At 45.8% G+C, this 18,446-nt stretch overlaps 1 protein-coding gene across 1 annotated transcript; it reads left to right on the forward strand.

Moving 5' to 3' along the window:
* The first annotated feature begins 9,994 nt into the window (after positions 1-9,994).
* SPADH (spermadhesin family member) lies at positions 9,995-16,146 on the forward strand. The gene is given in 4 exon segments (XM_038008868.2): positions 9,995-10,040; positions 12,726-12,755; positions 13,862-13,997; positions 15,945-16,146. Coding segments are annotated over 4 exon segments (414 nt in total).
* Positions 16,147-18,446: the final 2,300 nt, after the last annotated feature.

Below are 18,446 nucleotides of genomic sequence, written 5' to 3' on the forward strand. Positions count from 1 at the left end.
TCCAGAGATGTGTGCACTGGGGTGGGTTGGGGCAGGACAGCTGGGTGGAGCATTTGAGAGGCTCAGACATGAGACTGGACCTCTCAGGGGTCTCCTTCCTGGAACATCCCCCCAGCTCTGTCAACTCCTTTCCAGCATGAGGGTCCCCTCTGCCTTCCCATCTGGGAAGCCTCACTGGGCAGGGAAAGGAGCTGCCTCTCCACAGAACCTGTGTCTCAGGGGGACAGGAGCCTCCTCTAAGTGCCCAGAGTCTGGAGAGCGGACGGACTGCTCCATCTTCAGAGTCAAAAGTGAGAGCTGTGAAGGAAGAGGGAAGAACCTCAGCACGGAGGATGCGGGTTGGAGGCGGGAGCAGTTTCCTTGTGATTCAGGCAGCTTATTAATTTATTTTTTATCAAGTACAGAGGACTTGCCAGGTACAGAACAAACCTTTTAAAATAGGAACATATTGGATCCTAGAACGCCCTCAAGGAAATGGCTATAATTGTCCTCGTTCGACAGTGTGGAAACTGAACCCTCATTACTGAGAGTGGTGGGAGCCCATTCAGATGCACTTTTTAAAGCAGGTGGATTCTCATTTTCTGAATGGTTCAGCCTCTGTGATGGTTAATTACAAGTGTCAACCTGACTGGATTAAGAGGGATCCAGATAACTGGGAAAGCAGTATTTCTGGGTGTGTCTCTGAGGGTGTTTCTGGAGGAGATGGGTGTGAATCAGTGAACTGAATTGAAAGATTCACCATCACTGTGAGTGGTCACCATTCAATTCATTGGAGCCCAGAGAGAACAAAAACACCAGGGAACCATGCAGTTGTGCTCTCTGTCTCCTGGTGCTGGGACATCCTTCGTCTCCTGCCCTGGACATCAGAACTCCTGGTTCTCTGGTCTTTGCACTTTAGGACTTGCAGCAGTGCACTAATAGGTTCTCAGGCTTCATCTTCAGATTGAGAGTGACACCATCATCATCTCCCATGGTGAGGCCTTCAGACTTTACTGCACCACACAACTGGCATCCCTGGGGCTCCAGCTTGCAGATGGACTCTCATGAGACTTCCCTGCCTCCATAATAGCATGAGCCAATTCCCCCCAATAAATAAATTGCCTCCTATCTATTATCTATCTATCTATCTATCTATCTATCTATCTATCTATCTATCTATCTATCTGTCTATCTACCTACCTACCTACCTATCATCTATCTATGATCTATCTATCTATTTTTATCTATCTATGTATCATCTCTCTACCATTATCTATCTATCATCTATCTACCTATTATCTATCTATCTATCTATCTATCTATCTATCTATCTATCATCTATCATCTATCTATCATCTCTCTTTATCAATCGTCTATCACATTGGTTCTCTCTCTCTCTGGAGAACTCTGACTAATGCCGTCTGTCTTGAAGCAGAACTGATGATTTGCTGTCTCTTTGGCCTGCAGTAGTAAAAGAACTCCAGGGAACATAAATGAGGTGTTGGCCTTGGTTTTCTGCTCAAACATCTGCCAAATGTGGTGAAAATAAAGCATGTTTTAGGGATTCATGTTACATTTCTTCTGTTTCCTACTGACTGATAAGAAACAGCCCTTCGAATCTGGGTATGGGTCCCTTTAACAACTCGGAGTAAAACAGAAAAGCCCACGCTGTTGGTGGGAGCCTCACACACCGGGCATCTTTGCTGTGTGCTGTTCCCGAGGGCTGGGAAGTCGGGAGGATGAACAAGGATATGGGCCCTGGGAATGGCATAGCCCCTCATGTCCTGGGGCAGCCTTGAGGTGCCCTGACGTCCTTTCCTTCTGGTTTTAGAGCCTGGGGAATGTGGGGGCCTCTTCATGCAAGCTTCAGGGCTGGTTCATCAACTCCCTCTGGAACAACTTTCTTTGTATCTGGACCATCCTAGTGAAGCCAACTGAGCAAGCCTTGCTGGCATTTCCTGCACCCAAGGGAGTGCTCAGGATGTGAGTTGTCTTTGCTGAATGCGCTGTAAGTTTTCTAGGATGGAGTCAACCTTGACCTCTTCTACTTCATCTTCCACTCATGTAAAGTAGCAGACCTGTAAAATAAAACTGAATCCACTTTCAGACCCTGTTAATAACTCCCTACTTGTTTCCTGTCTTCTAGGTAAGCTTCTCATCCTAGCATGGCTTCTTAAAGTCCTGCCCAGCCTGGCTTCTACACCTGTTCTCCATTCTCATTTTTCTCCCCCTCTGGAAGCCTCTCTCTGTGCTGGGCATGAAGCATGGAGACTTCTGGAAACATCAACTGTTTGGCAGAGTCATGTTTTTGCTCACGCCATCCCCTCTGCCTGGAACACATCTTTCTTCCCCATCTGACTCATCTGCCCTCCTCTGAGGGTCCTCTATTCGTGTTTCCTGGTGTATCTTGAAGGCTACCTCTTCCATGCCACTTTTTTTAACTCCTCAGGTGACTGTGTCTCTCTCTCCTTTTGCCCCATCAGTCACTCCATGAAAATCTATAGTGAATTTTAGCATAAAATGTTATTTGCATTTTTATTTTTGTCTGCCACTATGGAAACTCTTAACTGTGGGTTCAAGCCATTTTTCCCAAATGAATGAATTTGTGACTAGTATGATAAGATCACGGAAGGCATTAGCAACATAGCAATAAGTTACTGCCCTGCTATCCCAGGGCCATCATCATGGATTTTAACGTGGGAGTCACATTTCCATCAACTCCAGACAAAGCCAAGCACAGGCCACAGTGGTGGATGAGACAGGTGATGAAATCTGAGAGGCTAAGGGCTCCTCCCTCTCCAGACATGGGGTGGTGCCAGGACCCCCACTAAGTTACTCGAGGCTTTCTAGAATGAAGGACACCTGGGAAACAGCTCTTACACAAGCAGTGCTACAACCCTCTACACAAACTTTGTTTTCATAAGACAGAAAATAATGGTATGTTCATGAAGGCCGTGATTCAGGGAACAGAGAGAAGGAGCTTGAGGGGAGGACAGGGCTGAATGAGCCAGGCATTTCTTGTGTCGCTATTTCTCCAGGGGTCAGAGGAGTGAGATGTTTGGAACATTTTCCTATTGACCTTTTCCTTTTTCAGAGGTTTTTTTGGTTCTGACTGTCCCTGTCACCAAGAGGCTCAAGGTTCAGCCAATAGGAAAACCAGTACAGAAGGTTCCCATATTTCTGCTGTTCTGGGATGTGCCCCTCTTATATTCTTATCCTACAGAGCCTCTGAGCTCCCTCCTGGGAGCAGGAGATACACTGGGGGCTAAGTGAAGATGAGGGGTGCAAGATCAGGCTGAAATGTTGGCCCTGGAAAGTGCCTTGTCTGGCCAGGGCTACAGGCCTATCATCCTGGAGGACACACTCTGCTCAGCACAGGGCTGCTCCTGTGGAGCTGCCCCCACAGCAACCTGCTCTCCTGTAACTGTGGCCATGGGTGAGGGGCTGATGTCATCTGCTCAGGCGGGCTTCTAAGTCACTGGTCCTCTATTTTGTTTTGTAGTTTTCTTCAAGAAAGTGCTGAAAGGGCTCCAGTGCATGGGGCCATCTCACACATTTGGGCATATTTCCTTAATTTATGAGTACTCCTTTATTTCTAAGCCAATTTAGTACCTTCTGGCCACAACACATAATAAAACAGATGTATGCACACGTAAATACATCTAAGCACACATACACACTCATACAAAGATCCTATAGCTTTTACTTTGGAACTCTAACCAAGAGATATCAACACAAACTCACCAGTTTATTAAAAAATGGTTGGATGCAAGCAGTAGTTTTTATCTTAACACCAGTAGAATGGTCCTCTAAACTACAAAAAAAAAAAAATACATTTTCTTAAGCAAAAACCATATCCTTATGTTTTTGTTTCACCAAAACCACATCTTATTCTCCTAGTTCTCTAATTCTTAGTAACTCTAATTCCCGGTGAAAATTCTGGGAATACTTAATTTAACATAACATGACTTTAAGATTTCAAATCAACAGAGAAAATTAAATTTACCAAATTAATCTTACCAAAGATTACCAGAGTCATGTGAACTGAAAAGCCTCTGAACTAGTTTCTGTTAGTCCAATAAACACTTAGACTTTTCTTTAAGACAATTAATTAGAGTTCTTTAGACTTTTCTTTAAGACAATTAATTAGAGCTCTTTCATATAACTTGGTTGTGAAATATCACTTCCACATGACACATATAATTCTATAGATGGACACAGACAGAGGAAGATATTGGTGTGTTTTCAAAATTTTTCTGTTCCCTACTTTAGATTATTAATCTCCTGATGATCTGTTCCACGTCCAAAATAATTGTTAACTAAGCAACTCTAAATGTACAACTCCAAAGACACGGCTTCGGTGAAACAGGGTAGAAAATGTGCATCTCAAAGGCACAGACTTAGACCTAAACAAAGTCAAGGTCTGTTATGTAAACTTTAAGCCATTGTCTTCCCCCAGTTAAGGTTCCTAGCAGTACAGATGCAGAGATGGAGATTCCTTACAAAACAGAGATTTCCTTTAATGATGTAAATTTTCCTTACAAAATGTTTTTATTAAAGTGACTTAATTTGAGAGGTGTTTTTCTGTTTGTTTGTTTTTGGTTTTTTGGGGGGTTTTTTTTGAGACGGAGTCTCACTGTGTCGCCCAGGCTGGAGTGCCGTCGCGCGATATCAGCTCATCACAACCTCTGCCTCCCAGGTTCACGCCATTCTCCTGCCTCAGCCTCCTGAGTAGCTGGGACTACAGGGGCCCGACACCATGCCCGGCTAATGATAGGTGGTCTTTTAACTTAGCTTGATTAGATGACTGGCTTTAGGGTAGAGCTCTTTGGGGAATGAGGCCAAGAAAGCATGCATTTTTTAAGGACTAAACCACAATGTTCTTATCCAAATGTGTGAAGAAAGGAGTATCTCCCTGTAGTAATGACCATTTCCTGTCAACTATCCTCAGCCACCCCTAAAATTGTAGCTGTTGTCTGCCATTACATACACAAAAGTCTGATCCTCTTACAGTACAAGGTAATCTCTGGTACCCCCCAAAGCCAAAGAAACCAGGTAATGCAATACAAGACAGAAGAGCTTTAGACATGAGAAGAATCTGCCCATGACTGTTGAAACTCCAACAAGAAAGAAGAACAGCCCTAAAAGGAGTGAGTGGTGCCTTTATCCTGAGCTCTTTAAGGGATCCCAATTATTAGAAGCCTTTTCTAGATCTTTCTTTCACTTGGTACTGAAGATGGCAACAGGACGGAAGAAAAGCAAGTGAAATGACAATTTTTAAGAAAGGAAGTGAACAGAGAAACCAAGAGCCTATTTTTTTTGTTTTTCTTTTTGCAGCTGTGGGGGATTTTAGCCAATTCAGAGGCCTCATTCTCCGTAATTTGGAATTATTATCCAGATTTGACCAAGCCCAGTACAGTTGGTCAAATCCAATGGGAGAAAGACAAAAACAAAAAAACAAAAAAACAAAACTCCAAAAAAACAAACAATATGATTATTCTTCTTATTCATATAGCTGTATTTTTTGGATGACTGAGGATGGCTATTTGGAGATTTTGGTGAAGCAGTAAACTGAAGGAGCCAATATGTACGTGTTCCTCAGGGCCTCTGAGAAGTTGACATAGTCTGCATTTAGTCAAAGGGACCTTGAAGGTTTCTGTGTCACCACCTGCCCCACTGAACGCTCTAATGGTAAGGAGAAATTAAGACCAGCTGGTTATCAGTCTTAACTTTTAGTCAGTAAGGAGAATTTTCAACACAGTATCCCAACTCAGCTACTTACCTAGGAATGGGTCCCAGGCTGAAGATTGCTCTCTACCATCTTAGAAGCAGGAAAAAAACCTCAAACTCAACTTCCTTGTTGCAAGTAAGTGGAAATTCCAGGAAGGACTTACTTTCCTGTTTCCAATGTCATCGAAAGCAGGAAAACAAACTTACCTTCCTTGTTGGAAGCGAGTAAAACTCCAGAAAAGGAGTTGTATGGCAAAATAAACCTTAGATCTCACCCAGTTTTGGGGGAGATCAGGGATTCTCTGGAGTGGGGAAGCTCCCAAGACTCAGCAAATTGTCCCATTGGTTTGAGAAATAAAGATAGCCCAAGCCAGACCAAGCACCCACAGGAGATTCAACAAAGGTCAGGGGCACCTCCACTCAGAGTCTCTTTAGTTGGTCACCAATTTGTAAACCAAAAGGTGTCTGAGACAGGTCTCAACTGATTTAAAAGTTTATTTTGCCGAGGTTAAGAACATGACCAGAAATTGAAAAAACAAACACATACACGCGCGCGCACACACACACAATCACAGAAAAAGCTTGTGGTCCCAAGATGATTTTGTGGGCTTCAGTACTTAAAGGGGAAAAGATGGCTGGAAGGGAAAGAGGGAGGGTATGGTCATCCACATGTCTATGCTGTGTCGCTCGGGCTGGAAGGCATAGGATTAAGCAGCTTCTCTTGCATCTCTGTTCCTACATTTCATTGTGTTGATTTTGTTTCCTTCTCGATCAATAATCTTAACTCAATTACTTTCAAAACATTTTTAAAGTCTTAAGAAAAGGAGCAGGTAGGAGATAGTCAATCATGAGTTTTTCTCACACTCAGTAAATAAGCATTTTACGTAAGATAAGATGAACATAGAGTAACTACCTGTGTAGATAGTTAACCTTTTATCTGTAGCTCTCTGCTTAAGAACAAAAGGAAAGGCAGCTTCTTGCATGCCTCAGCTTTCAGCTTAGTTTCATTTTTCCTTTTGACATAGTAAATTGGAGTTTGGAGTTTTTATTTTTCTTTCACAGAAGATAGACAGATAACAAATAAGCATAGGAAAAGGTACTGCCAAATGAAGATGGAATTTTTCCTGTAGTTACCGGCATAAGGGCTTGGAGGTTAGCCATAGCCTGGTTTTCCATGATTGATTTTCAGAAGCCCAGTCAATAGATTACGGTTACTTTACTCAGTAACTATCATTTTATGTAACTCTTCAGGATGAGTGTTTCCCAAGCATAATGTTTTGCATATTTCCCTCTGCTTATTCTTGTAATTTAGATGGCTGTATTTTCTGATGGCTGTGGCTGGTGTCCGGAGTTTGGTGAGGCAGTAAACAGAAGCACACACATGCACATGAGCCTCAGGGCCTCTGAGAAGTTGACATATTCAGCATTTTGTCAAAGGGACCTTGGAGGTTTCTGTGGCACCACCTGCCCAAGCCGTTTGGAATCTCCAAAATGAGGTGCCGTGGCAGGTCTGCTCAGTCTGGGGGACTTTAGCAGGTGATGGATGGTTCTCATTCTTCTAAGACTCTCTAAAGAGCAAGCACTTTAATTTCTGGTGTTCAGGGGGCCTTGTAGAGCTTAGGATGTTTTCAGCTACATGCACAGAAACCCCACCTCAAATTGGCTTAAACAACAAGGACAGGGATTGACGCCTGTGTCTGGACAATGCAGAGGCTTTGGGACTGACGTCACCAGCAGCTCTGACGTGGCCTTCCCACCATTGCCTTGCTCTGCAGCTCTGCCAGTTGGCTTCATCCTCATCCTGGCAGCAAGAGGGGAGCAGCCATGTCTGCCTCCCTCTGAGTCACACCTTCCTTTGACGCCATTGGACCAATTTGGGTCACATATTCGAGTCTGCATCCATCATTGATACAGAGGGTGAGTCTTCTTGTCACCATCCATGCCACCTTCCTACTCTACTCAGGCCAGCTTTTGGAGCTGGGCTTGGGGTCGGTTGCTCCCAAGACACATTGGGTATGCTGGGTGAAAATAGATAACCTGGAAAAAAGTTGGGTTTTTTTTTGTTTCCAACTGGAAAATCATGCTAGGGAGACAACACACAAAATGCTCATCAGACCCTAAAACTCTTCCTGGTAAAGTAAAAGTAAGGGTGATGGGGAGGCAGATAATGGCAGACCTAGAACAGAGAAGACCAGTTGGACAGTTCTGACACTGTGGATGGCAGTCAGTCACAGGGGTCTTTGAACAAGGTGCAGAGAATTACTAACCTCTCCTGGAGAAGCAGAGGACAGGTCTGAGTGCAGCAGGCTATGAGAGAAGAACATACAAAGGGAAATAAACAAATCCACTTAGGGCTACATAGGAGCAAGGGACGACCTGGGAGGATAAAGATCTGAGGGATGCAAATCCTGAGGAGCTGGTGCTAACCCAAATCTTTCCTCCAAGTGGACATCATGACTTGCGGTACCCAAGACTTTTGTTTCCAGGGTCCTCCAGAAAAGATACTAGGTCTTTGTTCCTTCAGGCAGCCACAGCCATGCGGGGATGCTGCTGGAAGATACATAGCTATCCTGACACATTGGAGCCCATGGCAGGATCCTTGGGCTGGGGTAGAAGAGGAAGGATGCATCCTCTCCGTGGGCTCCAGCGTTTGCTCCATCTGGGCATTCACATCCAATGGTGGGGAGCTTTGACTTCTTCCCAGCCCAGGGCCAGGAGTAGGGTGAATGAGGGGTAATGGGATAGGGTATCTGGAGTAAGAGGAGGAAGGCGAATTGTGAGGAAGTATTGCAGCTCACTTTAGTAATACATGGGGGCTTAACACTAAAACAGCCATTTTCAGTGACTTCTGAGTAGGGAGAAACAACTGAGCTCCCAGCCCAGCAGTGTCAGTCTGTGCTACTTGAGTTGGAAAGCTCCTTCACACTGTGAACTCATCAGGGCCTGTGCAAGTAAAGTTGTGGGAAGGAAAGGCCAAGGTCGGCTTCTATGATCCATAAGAAGACGAGTGATGCAATACAAGATTGTCCTGAAGATATGAACAGGCATTTCCAAAAGAGCTGCTGTGGGAGTGGAGGCATTGAAAGGATGCCAGCCCCATTGGACTTTGGGGAAATGCATTTTATAACATTAGGTATTATTTCCATCATATTTGATTATAAGATATATTAAAAGATATCACAAAATCAGGAGTTGGTTAGAGTTTAGGAAAATGGGTCCTCATGAAGTCCTGGTTGTTGTATAAATTGGTCAGTCTTTGGTTGGCAAATTGGCTCACATTCCTTCATATGGATTAATAAATTCCCATTACGGCTATACCAAGTTTTCTTCATCTGTTCATCCATTGATATTAGATTGTTTCCCCTCTTTACCTAATATAAGCAATGCTACTATGAACATTCATGTACAAATTTATACCTAGACATATGCTGTTAATTCTCTTTATACAGCTAGTGGAATTTCTAGACCATAAGGGAACTCTCTGTGTAAGCTTCTAAGAAATTTCCAGCCTGTTCTCCACAGAAGCCTCTTTTAACTGTGACCCTGCCCTGGGACTGAGCCATGTGGATCCTGGCATGACACACATGCAATACAGGCAGACACAGGTACTCATGCCATCCAGCTGGACGTTCCCATATGGGTGGGCCTGCCCCTGCAGTGGCCCCACTGTGACCCACTCACACCTTGATCTGCTCAAGCACCTGATTTCATGCCTTTGCTCTCCAGTGACACAGAGAGGGCTCTGGGAGAGATGGGCAGTCAGAAGTCCAGGGCCTCACCCTGGTTCTGCCCCTAATGCCCTGTGACTTTGGGAAAGTCTCCTGGTTCTCTCTGGGTCTCTATCTTCAGTTTTCCAAGGACTCCTGGCCTGCCTCACCTCTGGGGTGTTGTGAGGCTTCTGCAACGTAATACAGCTGCAAATGCTACAAGTTAACCCGAAGAAAGAGGGCTGCCCCAGTAGGAGATCACGGATTGAGGCCAGCCTGTGATACTTCCCCTGAGTCTGCCTAGCGGGGAAAGGAGAAGGAGCACCTGGCCATTATATCTCTGTCTAGGTGACCTGGAACCCGGCTGAGAAAGATCAGTGTTGATTAGCATCTAGCCACACCTCACCCCTCCCTCTCTAGACCACCCAGGTGATCCTGCAGCACCCTCAGATCCTACAGCTTGGCTAATCTTGGCTCCAGATGGGAGGGAGAAGATCAGATTTCATGGGTGTTTCTCCATAACCCCAAGCTAGCAGAGCTGAGCTCACTCCTGAGGTTGGTGCCAGGCCCTGCTGAGGATGAGGCTGTCCAGAGCCTTCGCCTGGCCACTGCTGTGCAGTATAGGTAACTCATGGCCCCAGGCCCTTTCTCCTGGACCTCACACTGTTTTTAACTGCAGAGATTTTTAAATTTGCTTATTGCCAAGGAAGAAGCTCATGGCTGATTAGCTGAAAGATACTCTCTTCCATACAAAATGTTTCACTTAGTGCTGGTGGAGGAAGAGACAAATAGGAAAATATCTATGTCATTGTGCTGATGCCATCGTGATTTTCAAACATTTCTGGGTTCCTGAGCTCCCTGTTTTGATGTGTTCTGTGACCCTCCTTCCTGCCTTAATCAATGTATGCTGGTTCTGCAGGCCTCACCCAGAAGCATCTGAGAGAATCAGACATGGTCTTGCTTTGGAGGCTTTCCAGGTGGTCTGATGGCAGGCAATGTCTTGGTGAGGGTGCCCTGCATGGAATGTGTCTGGGGAATTCCGAGGGGGTAACTGTGGCCCTCAGGGGAGCTCACAGCAGGAGGGAGCTCTGCATCTGCCCAGTGAGTTGTCACATGGCTGCTGCAGCAACTTCAGGAGGAGCAATAACCAGCAGCTCCCACCGCTGGCTGGGAATGCCTGGAAGAGAGGGAGTCACTTGTCCTCTAGAGGGCTGAGCCCTGGGAATTGTGTCAAATGCATGAGGATTGGCCAACTGATTTTGAATACAGGCAGGAAAGGAAGAGAGCATAGATTTCCTCAGGGAGAGCTCTTTGTCTCTATGTCTCTCCTCTCCTGGCTCTCTGGTTCCCTCATTCTCCCCACCTTCTTTCTTTGTGTCCTCCTCTTCCTCTCCCCTTTCCTTCCTGACCTCCTTGTTTCCTACTCTCCTCACTTCTTTCTCCTCTCTTGCCCTCGCCCAGTCCTTTCCAACCTTCCCATTTCTCCTGCGCTGCTCCGCTTTGCTGACTGCACACTCTCGTCAGGGGCTGCCCCGTCACCAGGTGCTCTCCTCCCCTGCCAGGATTTCAGCCTCGCTGTAGGCCCCAGCTCTGCGTGGCCACCTCTGGCTAAAGCTTCAGATGCCCATCTACATTTCCAACTCAGATACCAGCTTACAGCTTCTGTTTAAAGTGGGGCTACAGTGAGGCCTTAGGGCCACTGGTCACAGGAACCCTGAGAGCTTGGTGGAAAAACTTAATATGCTTGACATTTGGTTTCCTTGTCCTTGGTGAAGTCAGGAGACACAAAGACAACTTGATGAAAAAGAGGCAGAGGCGCTGAGCTTAAACGCAGAAACTAATGAGTGCTGCGTGGGCTTGGCCAAGTCACCCAACCTCTCCTAACTTCAGCTGTAGAATTGGGGTGCCTCAACAGGGCTGTTGTTAGGAGTTAGTGAAGCAGAAGATTCCATTCAAGCAAATTTGGAAAAGTTCATTACTAAAGCTCCCTGGAGTGATCATTAGCCTCACAGCCTGAGAGATTGTGTAGTTAGTTATTGTTAAGGGGTGGCTTCTTCCCCATGCCTCAAGGCCTTTGCCTAAGAATCTAGATGAAAAGAATTTAAGGTAGATGTGGTGACAGTACAGAAATGTCACTCACTATGACAGGCATGTTCAGGATTTGCACTTGAGGTCTGGTTTCTGGGGAATCATGATTTATTTCTTCCAGAACCAACTTGGCAGAGGCCCCAACTGTGGGGAGACTCTTCTTTGCACCCACAAAGGACCAATATAGTCTCAGGCCCAGCAAGGACAGCTAAGATGTCCTGGTTGACTTTCTTGTCAGAATAGGTTCTGTAGCATTATGAGGATGGCTAATTTACTCAGTAAATAAACATCATGTAATTTGGAAAATGAAGCAACTGTCTTGAAAGTGTTAGAGTGACAGATCAGGTGTGTCCCAGACTACCCTGTGCTGGGCACTGGGCCATGGGGTCATACACCCAGCTTCATCCTGTCAGGTAGTTAAAATCAAGATGCCCATTGTATAGATGAATGACTGAGGCTTAGAGAGAGTAAAAATTTTGTCCAAAGCCATTCAGCTCTAGGCTGCTAGGGACAGTTAACCAGTGCCTTCTGATTCTGAACCCGTGCGCCTGCCTGCTAGATCATAGCCTGACAATGAGCCCGGTGTCATGCACACTGCGGGGTGTATGAGATTGCATGCAGGGCTGGCTTGGATCCAGGTGTTTAACTCCGGTTCCTGAATAGTGAAATTTCCATAAATAAACATGGCTCACTTCTACTCACTTAAAAATTTTAGTCAACAGATTTATTTCAAAATCAAATTAATCACTGGTTTTGTTATAGAATTTAAAAGAAGAAGTGTTTATATCACAGTTATGGTAGCTGACTTTTATTTTTTCCCAGGAAAGTGGGATGTGAGATCTTTAGCTAAAAGATCAGGAATGTCTCAGGTAATTTAAGACAAGCTGACCACTCTATCAGAGCAGTCATTTCTGACCACGGCTCCGGAGTGAGACAACTGAACTTTAATTGAGTGGAATGGGAAAAACAAGAATGCTCTCAGTGAGCTGGTTTGTGAATTTGTGAGTGCTGAGAGCCATTCCTTCCTTCCATCCTCCTCTCTGGGTGACCCAGGGCTGTTCCCAGAAATGGGGACAGTGATGCCATCTCTTCTTCCTGCTCAGCGCTGTCCCTTTGCACTCAAGCTCCTCTTCACAGTGTAGTCATTTTCCTTTCTTCTGCTTTCACCCATTGGTAAGTTCAGATTTTCATTTTGTTTTTTTCTTTTGTTTTGTCTTTCAGCCACAACTGTTACAGCTCCATTTGCCACAGGTAAATGCAGACAAGTCTGTTAACCTGTTTCCCTTGCCTCACACAGAGACACTGTTTTGGAGTTGAAATCCAAATGGATCAATGAGAAGGGCATGCACCAGGGACAATTCTTGTCCTAAAGGACTTGGTGCCTCTGTACCTGATAATTGGATTCAACCTTCATAATCCCTAATTCCCCCTCCCACCCTCTCAGTGCTCTCCTTCATGAGCCTCCTCCCAACTTCCCCAACACCTCCAAGCCCCCCGAAGTCTCTTCTGCCCTCCTGTCTGACCAGCCTGCTGGGCAGGGAGAGGAGCTGCCACTCCACAGAGCCTGTATTCCTGGAGTATGGGAGCCTCCTCTAAACACCTGGAGTCTGGAGATCTGAGGAACTGCTCCATCCTCGGTGTCAGAAACTGCTCCTCCCTCTAACCTGCTTTCTCTAGGCTGCAGTACTTCCCTCTTCCTTCGAGCTTCTCCATGAGGATGCAGGCTAGAGGGAGGAGCAATTTCTTGTGATGCAGGGTGCCTTGTTGATTGATTGGTGGATTCACCTAGTGCTTAACCAGTTGCTGGGCACAAGCTAAGTGCTTTAGAAACCAGAACACATTTGACCACTCAAGGAAAGTGCTCTTTTCATCCTTAGTCACACTTTCGGAGCCTGAGGCATCATTGAACCTCAAGGAGATGGATTCTCATTTGTTCAGGGATTGGACTACTAATGGGGCAGGAGCATTGCCTATTTGTTATTTGTCCAGCCTGCCCTAAGAAAAGATCTGTAGGGAAATGGAAAGATAGTGTTTGTGCTGATTTTCTGTTCACCAATCGGTCAATACAATTGGTGAGAAAGTTTTAGTAAGCGGAGTTAAGTTCCTCTATTTCCCACTCGTCATAAAAAATTGTACTTTAAAATGAGTGTGGGTCCCCTAATAAACTCCAAATAGACTAAAACCAAAAAGCCCACCTTGTTTGTGGAGCCATCAGACTGGGCCATTAAGGTTGAATTTTCTTTCCAAGGATGGGAAGTTGGGAGAATCAGTAACGACACGGGCCCCCAGAATGACACAAGCCAATCCCAGGCTTAGAGCATCCCGGCAGTGCCTGGGCCCTGTTTCTCCTCTTGTAGCACCCAGTGACTGTGGGGGCCACTATACGGATGAATACGGCAGGATCTTCAACTACGTTGGGCCGAAAACTTAATGTGTCTGGATCATCGAGTTGAACCCCGGGGACATAGTCATGGTGGCCATTCCAGAACTCAAGTGAGCACCGGGGTTGTGAGTTTTCTTTGATGACATTGTTATTTCTAGGAAGGATCCCATCTTGACTTCTCATGGTTCACCCTCCACCCATCCACGACAACCATTTGACACACAATTTGACTGCATTTTCACTTCGTGTTGAAAGCTTTACACTGACTCGTTATTTTCCGAACAAAGTTTATCTTCTTGTCGTGCCTTTCTCATTCTTCACAATTGGCTTCTCTTCTCTGCTCACTTCTCATCACTTCTCTCTGGACCCTGCTATGGGCTGAGCCATTACACTGAGTTTCCTGGACACACCAAAGTCCAGCAGCTCCTTGCATTTGGTCATACCTGCGCTCTGCCTGGAATGCATCCTTCAATCCCTGCCAGACTCATCTGCCCTCTGCAAAGGGTTTTCATGTTGTATTTCATGAGTTAGCTCAAGGCCAACAACCTCCAAAACAATAAAACCACTTTCCTAACTCTCTGCAGAGGAGGAGAGATCTTTTTCTCACAGGAGTTTACATAATACCCCTGGAATGCTCTACACTAGTGTAATATTACTCTTGCCTATGACTTCATTTGTGTCTACTAGGAGTCTGTCTTTGGATTGCAGGTATTTTTCTTAAATGAATGAATGAATGAATGAAGTGATAAAGCCACAGAAGGCATTTCCAATGCAGCGTAAGTTACTGCATTGCTATCCCAGGGCACTGTTCACTGATTTCAGCATGGAAACCACATTTCCATCAATTCCAGACCAAGCCAAACACAGCCCACAATGGTGGATGAGACAGATGGTGGAACTGTGTGACCCAGAGGTCCTGTCCCCTCCAGACAGCCTATGGGGTCAGAATCCCACTATGTTATGCAGTTCTATGGGATCAAGGACACTTCAAGACAGCTGCCTCAAATACAGGGTTTAAACTATCTGCCCAACTTGAGGCCCAGGGATTCAAAAAAGGACGTGTTGCCAAACAGATTCAGATGGGGAAACAAGGAGAGAAGGAGGTTGAGGGGGGACCTGGAATGAAAGAGTTGTGTACTTCCTGTGTCATAATTTCCCCAGGGCCAGAGGAATGGGCAGCTATGGACATTTTCTCACATTGTCCCTTTGTCCTTTTCAAAGTTGATTTTGAATTTGATTGTCCTTGGCACCAAGGAGGAATTCAGGCTGGGCCAACAGCAAAACTAGTATAAAGTCAGCCCTGTGTGTATCCTGGTGGGGTGTCTCTTTGTTGCCTTGTTATACCCCAGAAAGGCTCCAGCCCCTCTCTTGTGAACTGAGACCTGCTGGGGGCTGAGGATGAGGGGTGGAGATCAGGACTGGAAAAGCACAGGGAGGAGAGGGAAGTAGGGAGTTCTACCAGTACTGAGAGCTCCCATGTGCAGCTTGTCTCTCACAGGATGGAGATGGAGATCCCTCTCTCCTCTGCCGTGGGTAAGCAAGGCCAAACTTATGCTAGTGGGAGGTCATGCTTCACCTCTTCCTGTCCCATCTGCCAGCGGAGAGGAAGGCAGGAACCAGGGAGTGGTGTCCACACACTCATTTCTGATGATTTTTGTCCTGACACAGAGGTTGTGGTTTAAGGAAACATACCACTCTGCTGGCTGCATTCTCTGCTTGGGGAACTTGAAACACAGCTGATGTTTTGACTAAAATTCCTGGGTTGGAATCCTAGGGCCATGGACTGGGCTTCCTAGAAGACATGGAAATCATGAGACTGGGAAGCTACCTGCTGCCCTGGTGGAGGGGAAGGTTTCTGGGAAGATGGAGGGGGTGGTCGGGCCCCTGCTTGCGTTATTGAAGAACTGACAAACTTTCCTTCTTTCGTTCTCATCTCCCCTTGCACTTCTCTTGAGCAAAACTGTTGGGATCTAGTGAGGATTCATTGGTGGAGGGAGGTGGTAGCCTGGCTGGAGGACAAGTTCAAATGCTGATGGTTGCCTTTTCTTCTGACCCAGAGGATTTGTATGTGGCAAAGAGTATGTGGAAGTGCTGGATGGACCTCCAGGGTCTGAGTCCTTGGGCAGGATTTGTGAAGCCTTCAGTACATTCTATCACTCTTCTTCCAACATCATCACCATCAAGTACTCCAGAGAACCCAGTCATCCACCCACTTTCTTTGAAATATATTACTTTGTTGATGCTTGGTCAACACATTAATAGGTAGGTGGGGGGAAGAGGCACCTGCTGATGCTCCCTTGCTCTGCCCGAGCCTGGCTCTGCGTATGTTGGGCAGAGGTTACACCTGGGACTGCAGAAATAAGATTGAGTCACAGTTCTCCTGGACCAGCGTTGGGTGAGGGAGAGGGAGTGTGACCCTGTGACCCTTCCAGAAAAAAGATATGGATTCTGTCCCAGCATTTCTGTACAACCACATCTTTGGAGTTAGAAGATCATATGTGATAACTTTCTTTATCATTCCTATCTTCTTGATATAGAAGCGTGTATCTCTGAGAAGCCATCTTTCTCTCTATTGATCTTATTATAAGCCCTGTGGCATTTTCTAGTGTATTTATGCAAAGTGAGTAGTATATGAACTATATACTATAAGGAATGTATAATATACATATTCTATATGAATATATAATCCTAGAAAATATATATAAACAAGAAATATATATATATATAAAATATATACATAAAATATATATAAATAAGAAACTTGTGCCTCCTGGACTGAGATTATACTTGGTGCCCTGTGAGTCATTCTCTGGACACACTGAAACACACAGTACACATTCCCCATCCCTAAGAGGCTTGTATTCAATTGAGGACTGAAACCACTCACACAGAGTCAAACAGCAGCACAAGAAGCAATGGACCCCGACACCCCCACTGGGCAGTGGGTGGCAGCTGCAGACACTGTGAGGTCTGGGGCTCACCCAGCTATGCTGATCACATCAGGCTACCCAGCAAGGTGGAGCTCAGGCCTGGCCTCCAGCATGGGGAGGTCTGGAAAGGCCGGAGTAGGATGTGCTGAGCAGGTGCCGTGAGCAGAGGTGGAGTCACCCGAATGGGGTGAATTTAGGAACAAAGAGAACACAGAGAGAGATGCTCCCTCCATCTTTTTGAGTGTTTCAGAAAGGGCAGAGCTCACACTGGGGCCTGTGCTGGGCGTATTTGAGTGCATTTCAGGCACATTGCTGAAGCGGCTACTTCTTCCTTCACCACGGGTGAGGTCTATCTGGGGAGGGAAGAGGGCTTGGCTCCTTGTCTTCATTCTGGATGGGTCCAGTTTTTTTTGTTGTTTTGGTTTTTTCCCCAGGATGCTTGGTCAGCCCCCAGGAGGCCCACAGTCCTCTCTGAATGTGACCAGGGGAAAGGAGGACACAGGGTCAGGGACCTTCCAGAGCTGACCTTGCAGAGTTTCCCTCCACCCATGAAACTGGAAGGAGCATCTGGATCCTGTAAACCTCACATGAAACCAGCATCTCTGTCGTGTCATCTAAGTCGTTCCAGAATGTTTGTCTTAGAGCTTGAAGGATCACCTGAAACTCATATGTTTGGAGGAAAAAAAAACAAATCCTAGTTTTGGTTGGCTTTTCTGGTTTTTCTAAATGTACAAATCGGAGGCACTGCAGGTAGGCCTTGTCCTCTAGCTCTGGTGCACAGCACACGGTAGCCTGGGACTTTGTGTGTGACATGTGGCTCCAGGTCAGACCTTTTACCTCTGTCTACCATGGTTTTCTCATGTGTGAACTGGAGATAGAAACAGATGACAAAGGAATAATAATAGTGAAAACCATTAAATGTTTATTCAACACAACATTCTCTAGGTACTACCTTAATAAGGTCATACAGGTTGTCTAATTTCATCATGACATGACGTCTTTTGGGGTAGTATTACTATCCCTAATTTACTTACGACTTCAGAAAGTTTTGTTTTGTTTTGTTTTCTATATGTATGTTTGTTTGTTTCTGAGATGGAGTCTCACTCTGTCGCCCAGGCTGGAGTGCAGTGTCGTGATCTTGGCTCACCAAAAACTCCGCCTCCCAGGTTCAAGCAATTCTCCCACCTCAGCCTTCCTAGTAGCTGGGATTACAGGTGCACTCCACCTTGCCCAGCTAATTTTTGTATTTTTAGTACAATGGGGTTTCACCATGTTGACCAGGCTGGTCTCGAACTCCTGACCTCAGGTGATCCACCCGCCTCAACCCCCTAAAATACTGGGATTACAGGTGTGAGCCATTGCGTCTGGCCTAGGATTTGAGAAAGTTAGTTGAAAATAACTTCTCCAGAGGCACACACTGTCATGCCAGCTAGGACTGTGATGAGGGCCATCTGATGCAGAGGCTGGGCTCCTGCCAACACGTCCGTCATGAGTGTGAGCCACAGAGCCACATCCCAGAGGGAGGCCCTGTGACTGCACTCAGGGCTCCTGCATTCAAGTCCATGACAGGTCCCTGAAATGGTGAAAATTTCATAAATTAAGATGGCTTATTTCTCCTAACTCCAAAAC

The sequence above is a fragment of the Chlorocebus sabaeus genome, chromosome 9 (assembly GCF_047675955.1).
Source record: "Chlorocebus sabaeus isolate Y175 chromosome 9, mChlSab1.0.hap1, whole genome shotgun sequence".
Lineage (NCBI taxonomy): Eukaryota > Metazoa > Chordata > Mammalia > Primates > Cercopithecidae > Chlorocebus > Chlorocebus sabaeus.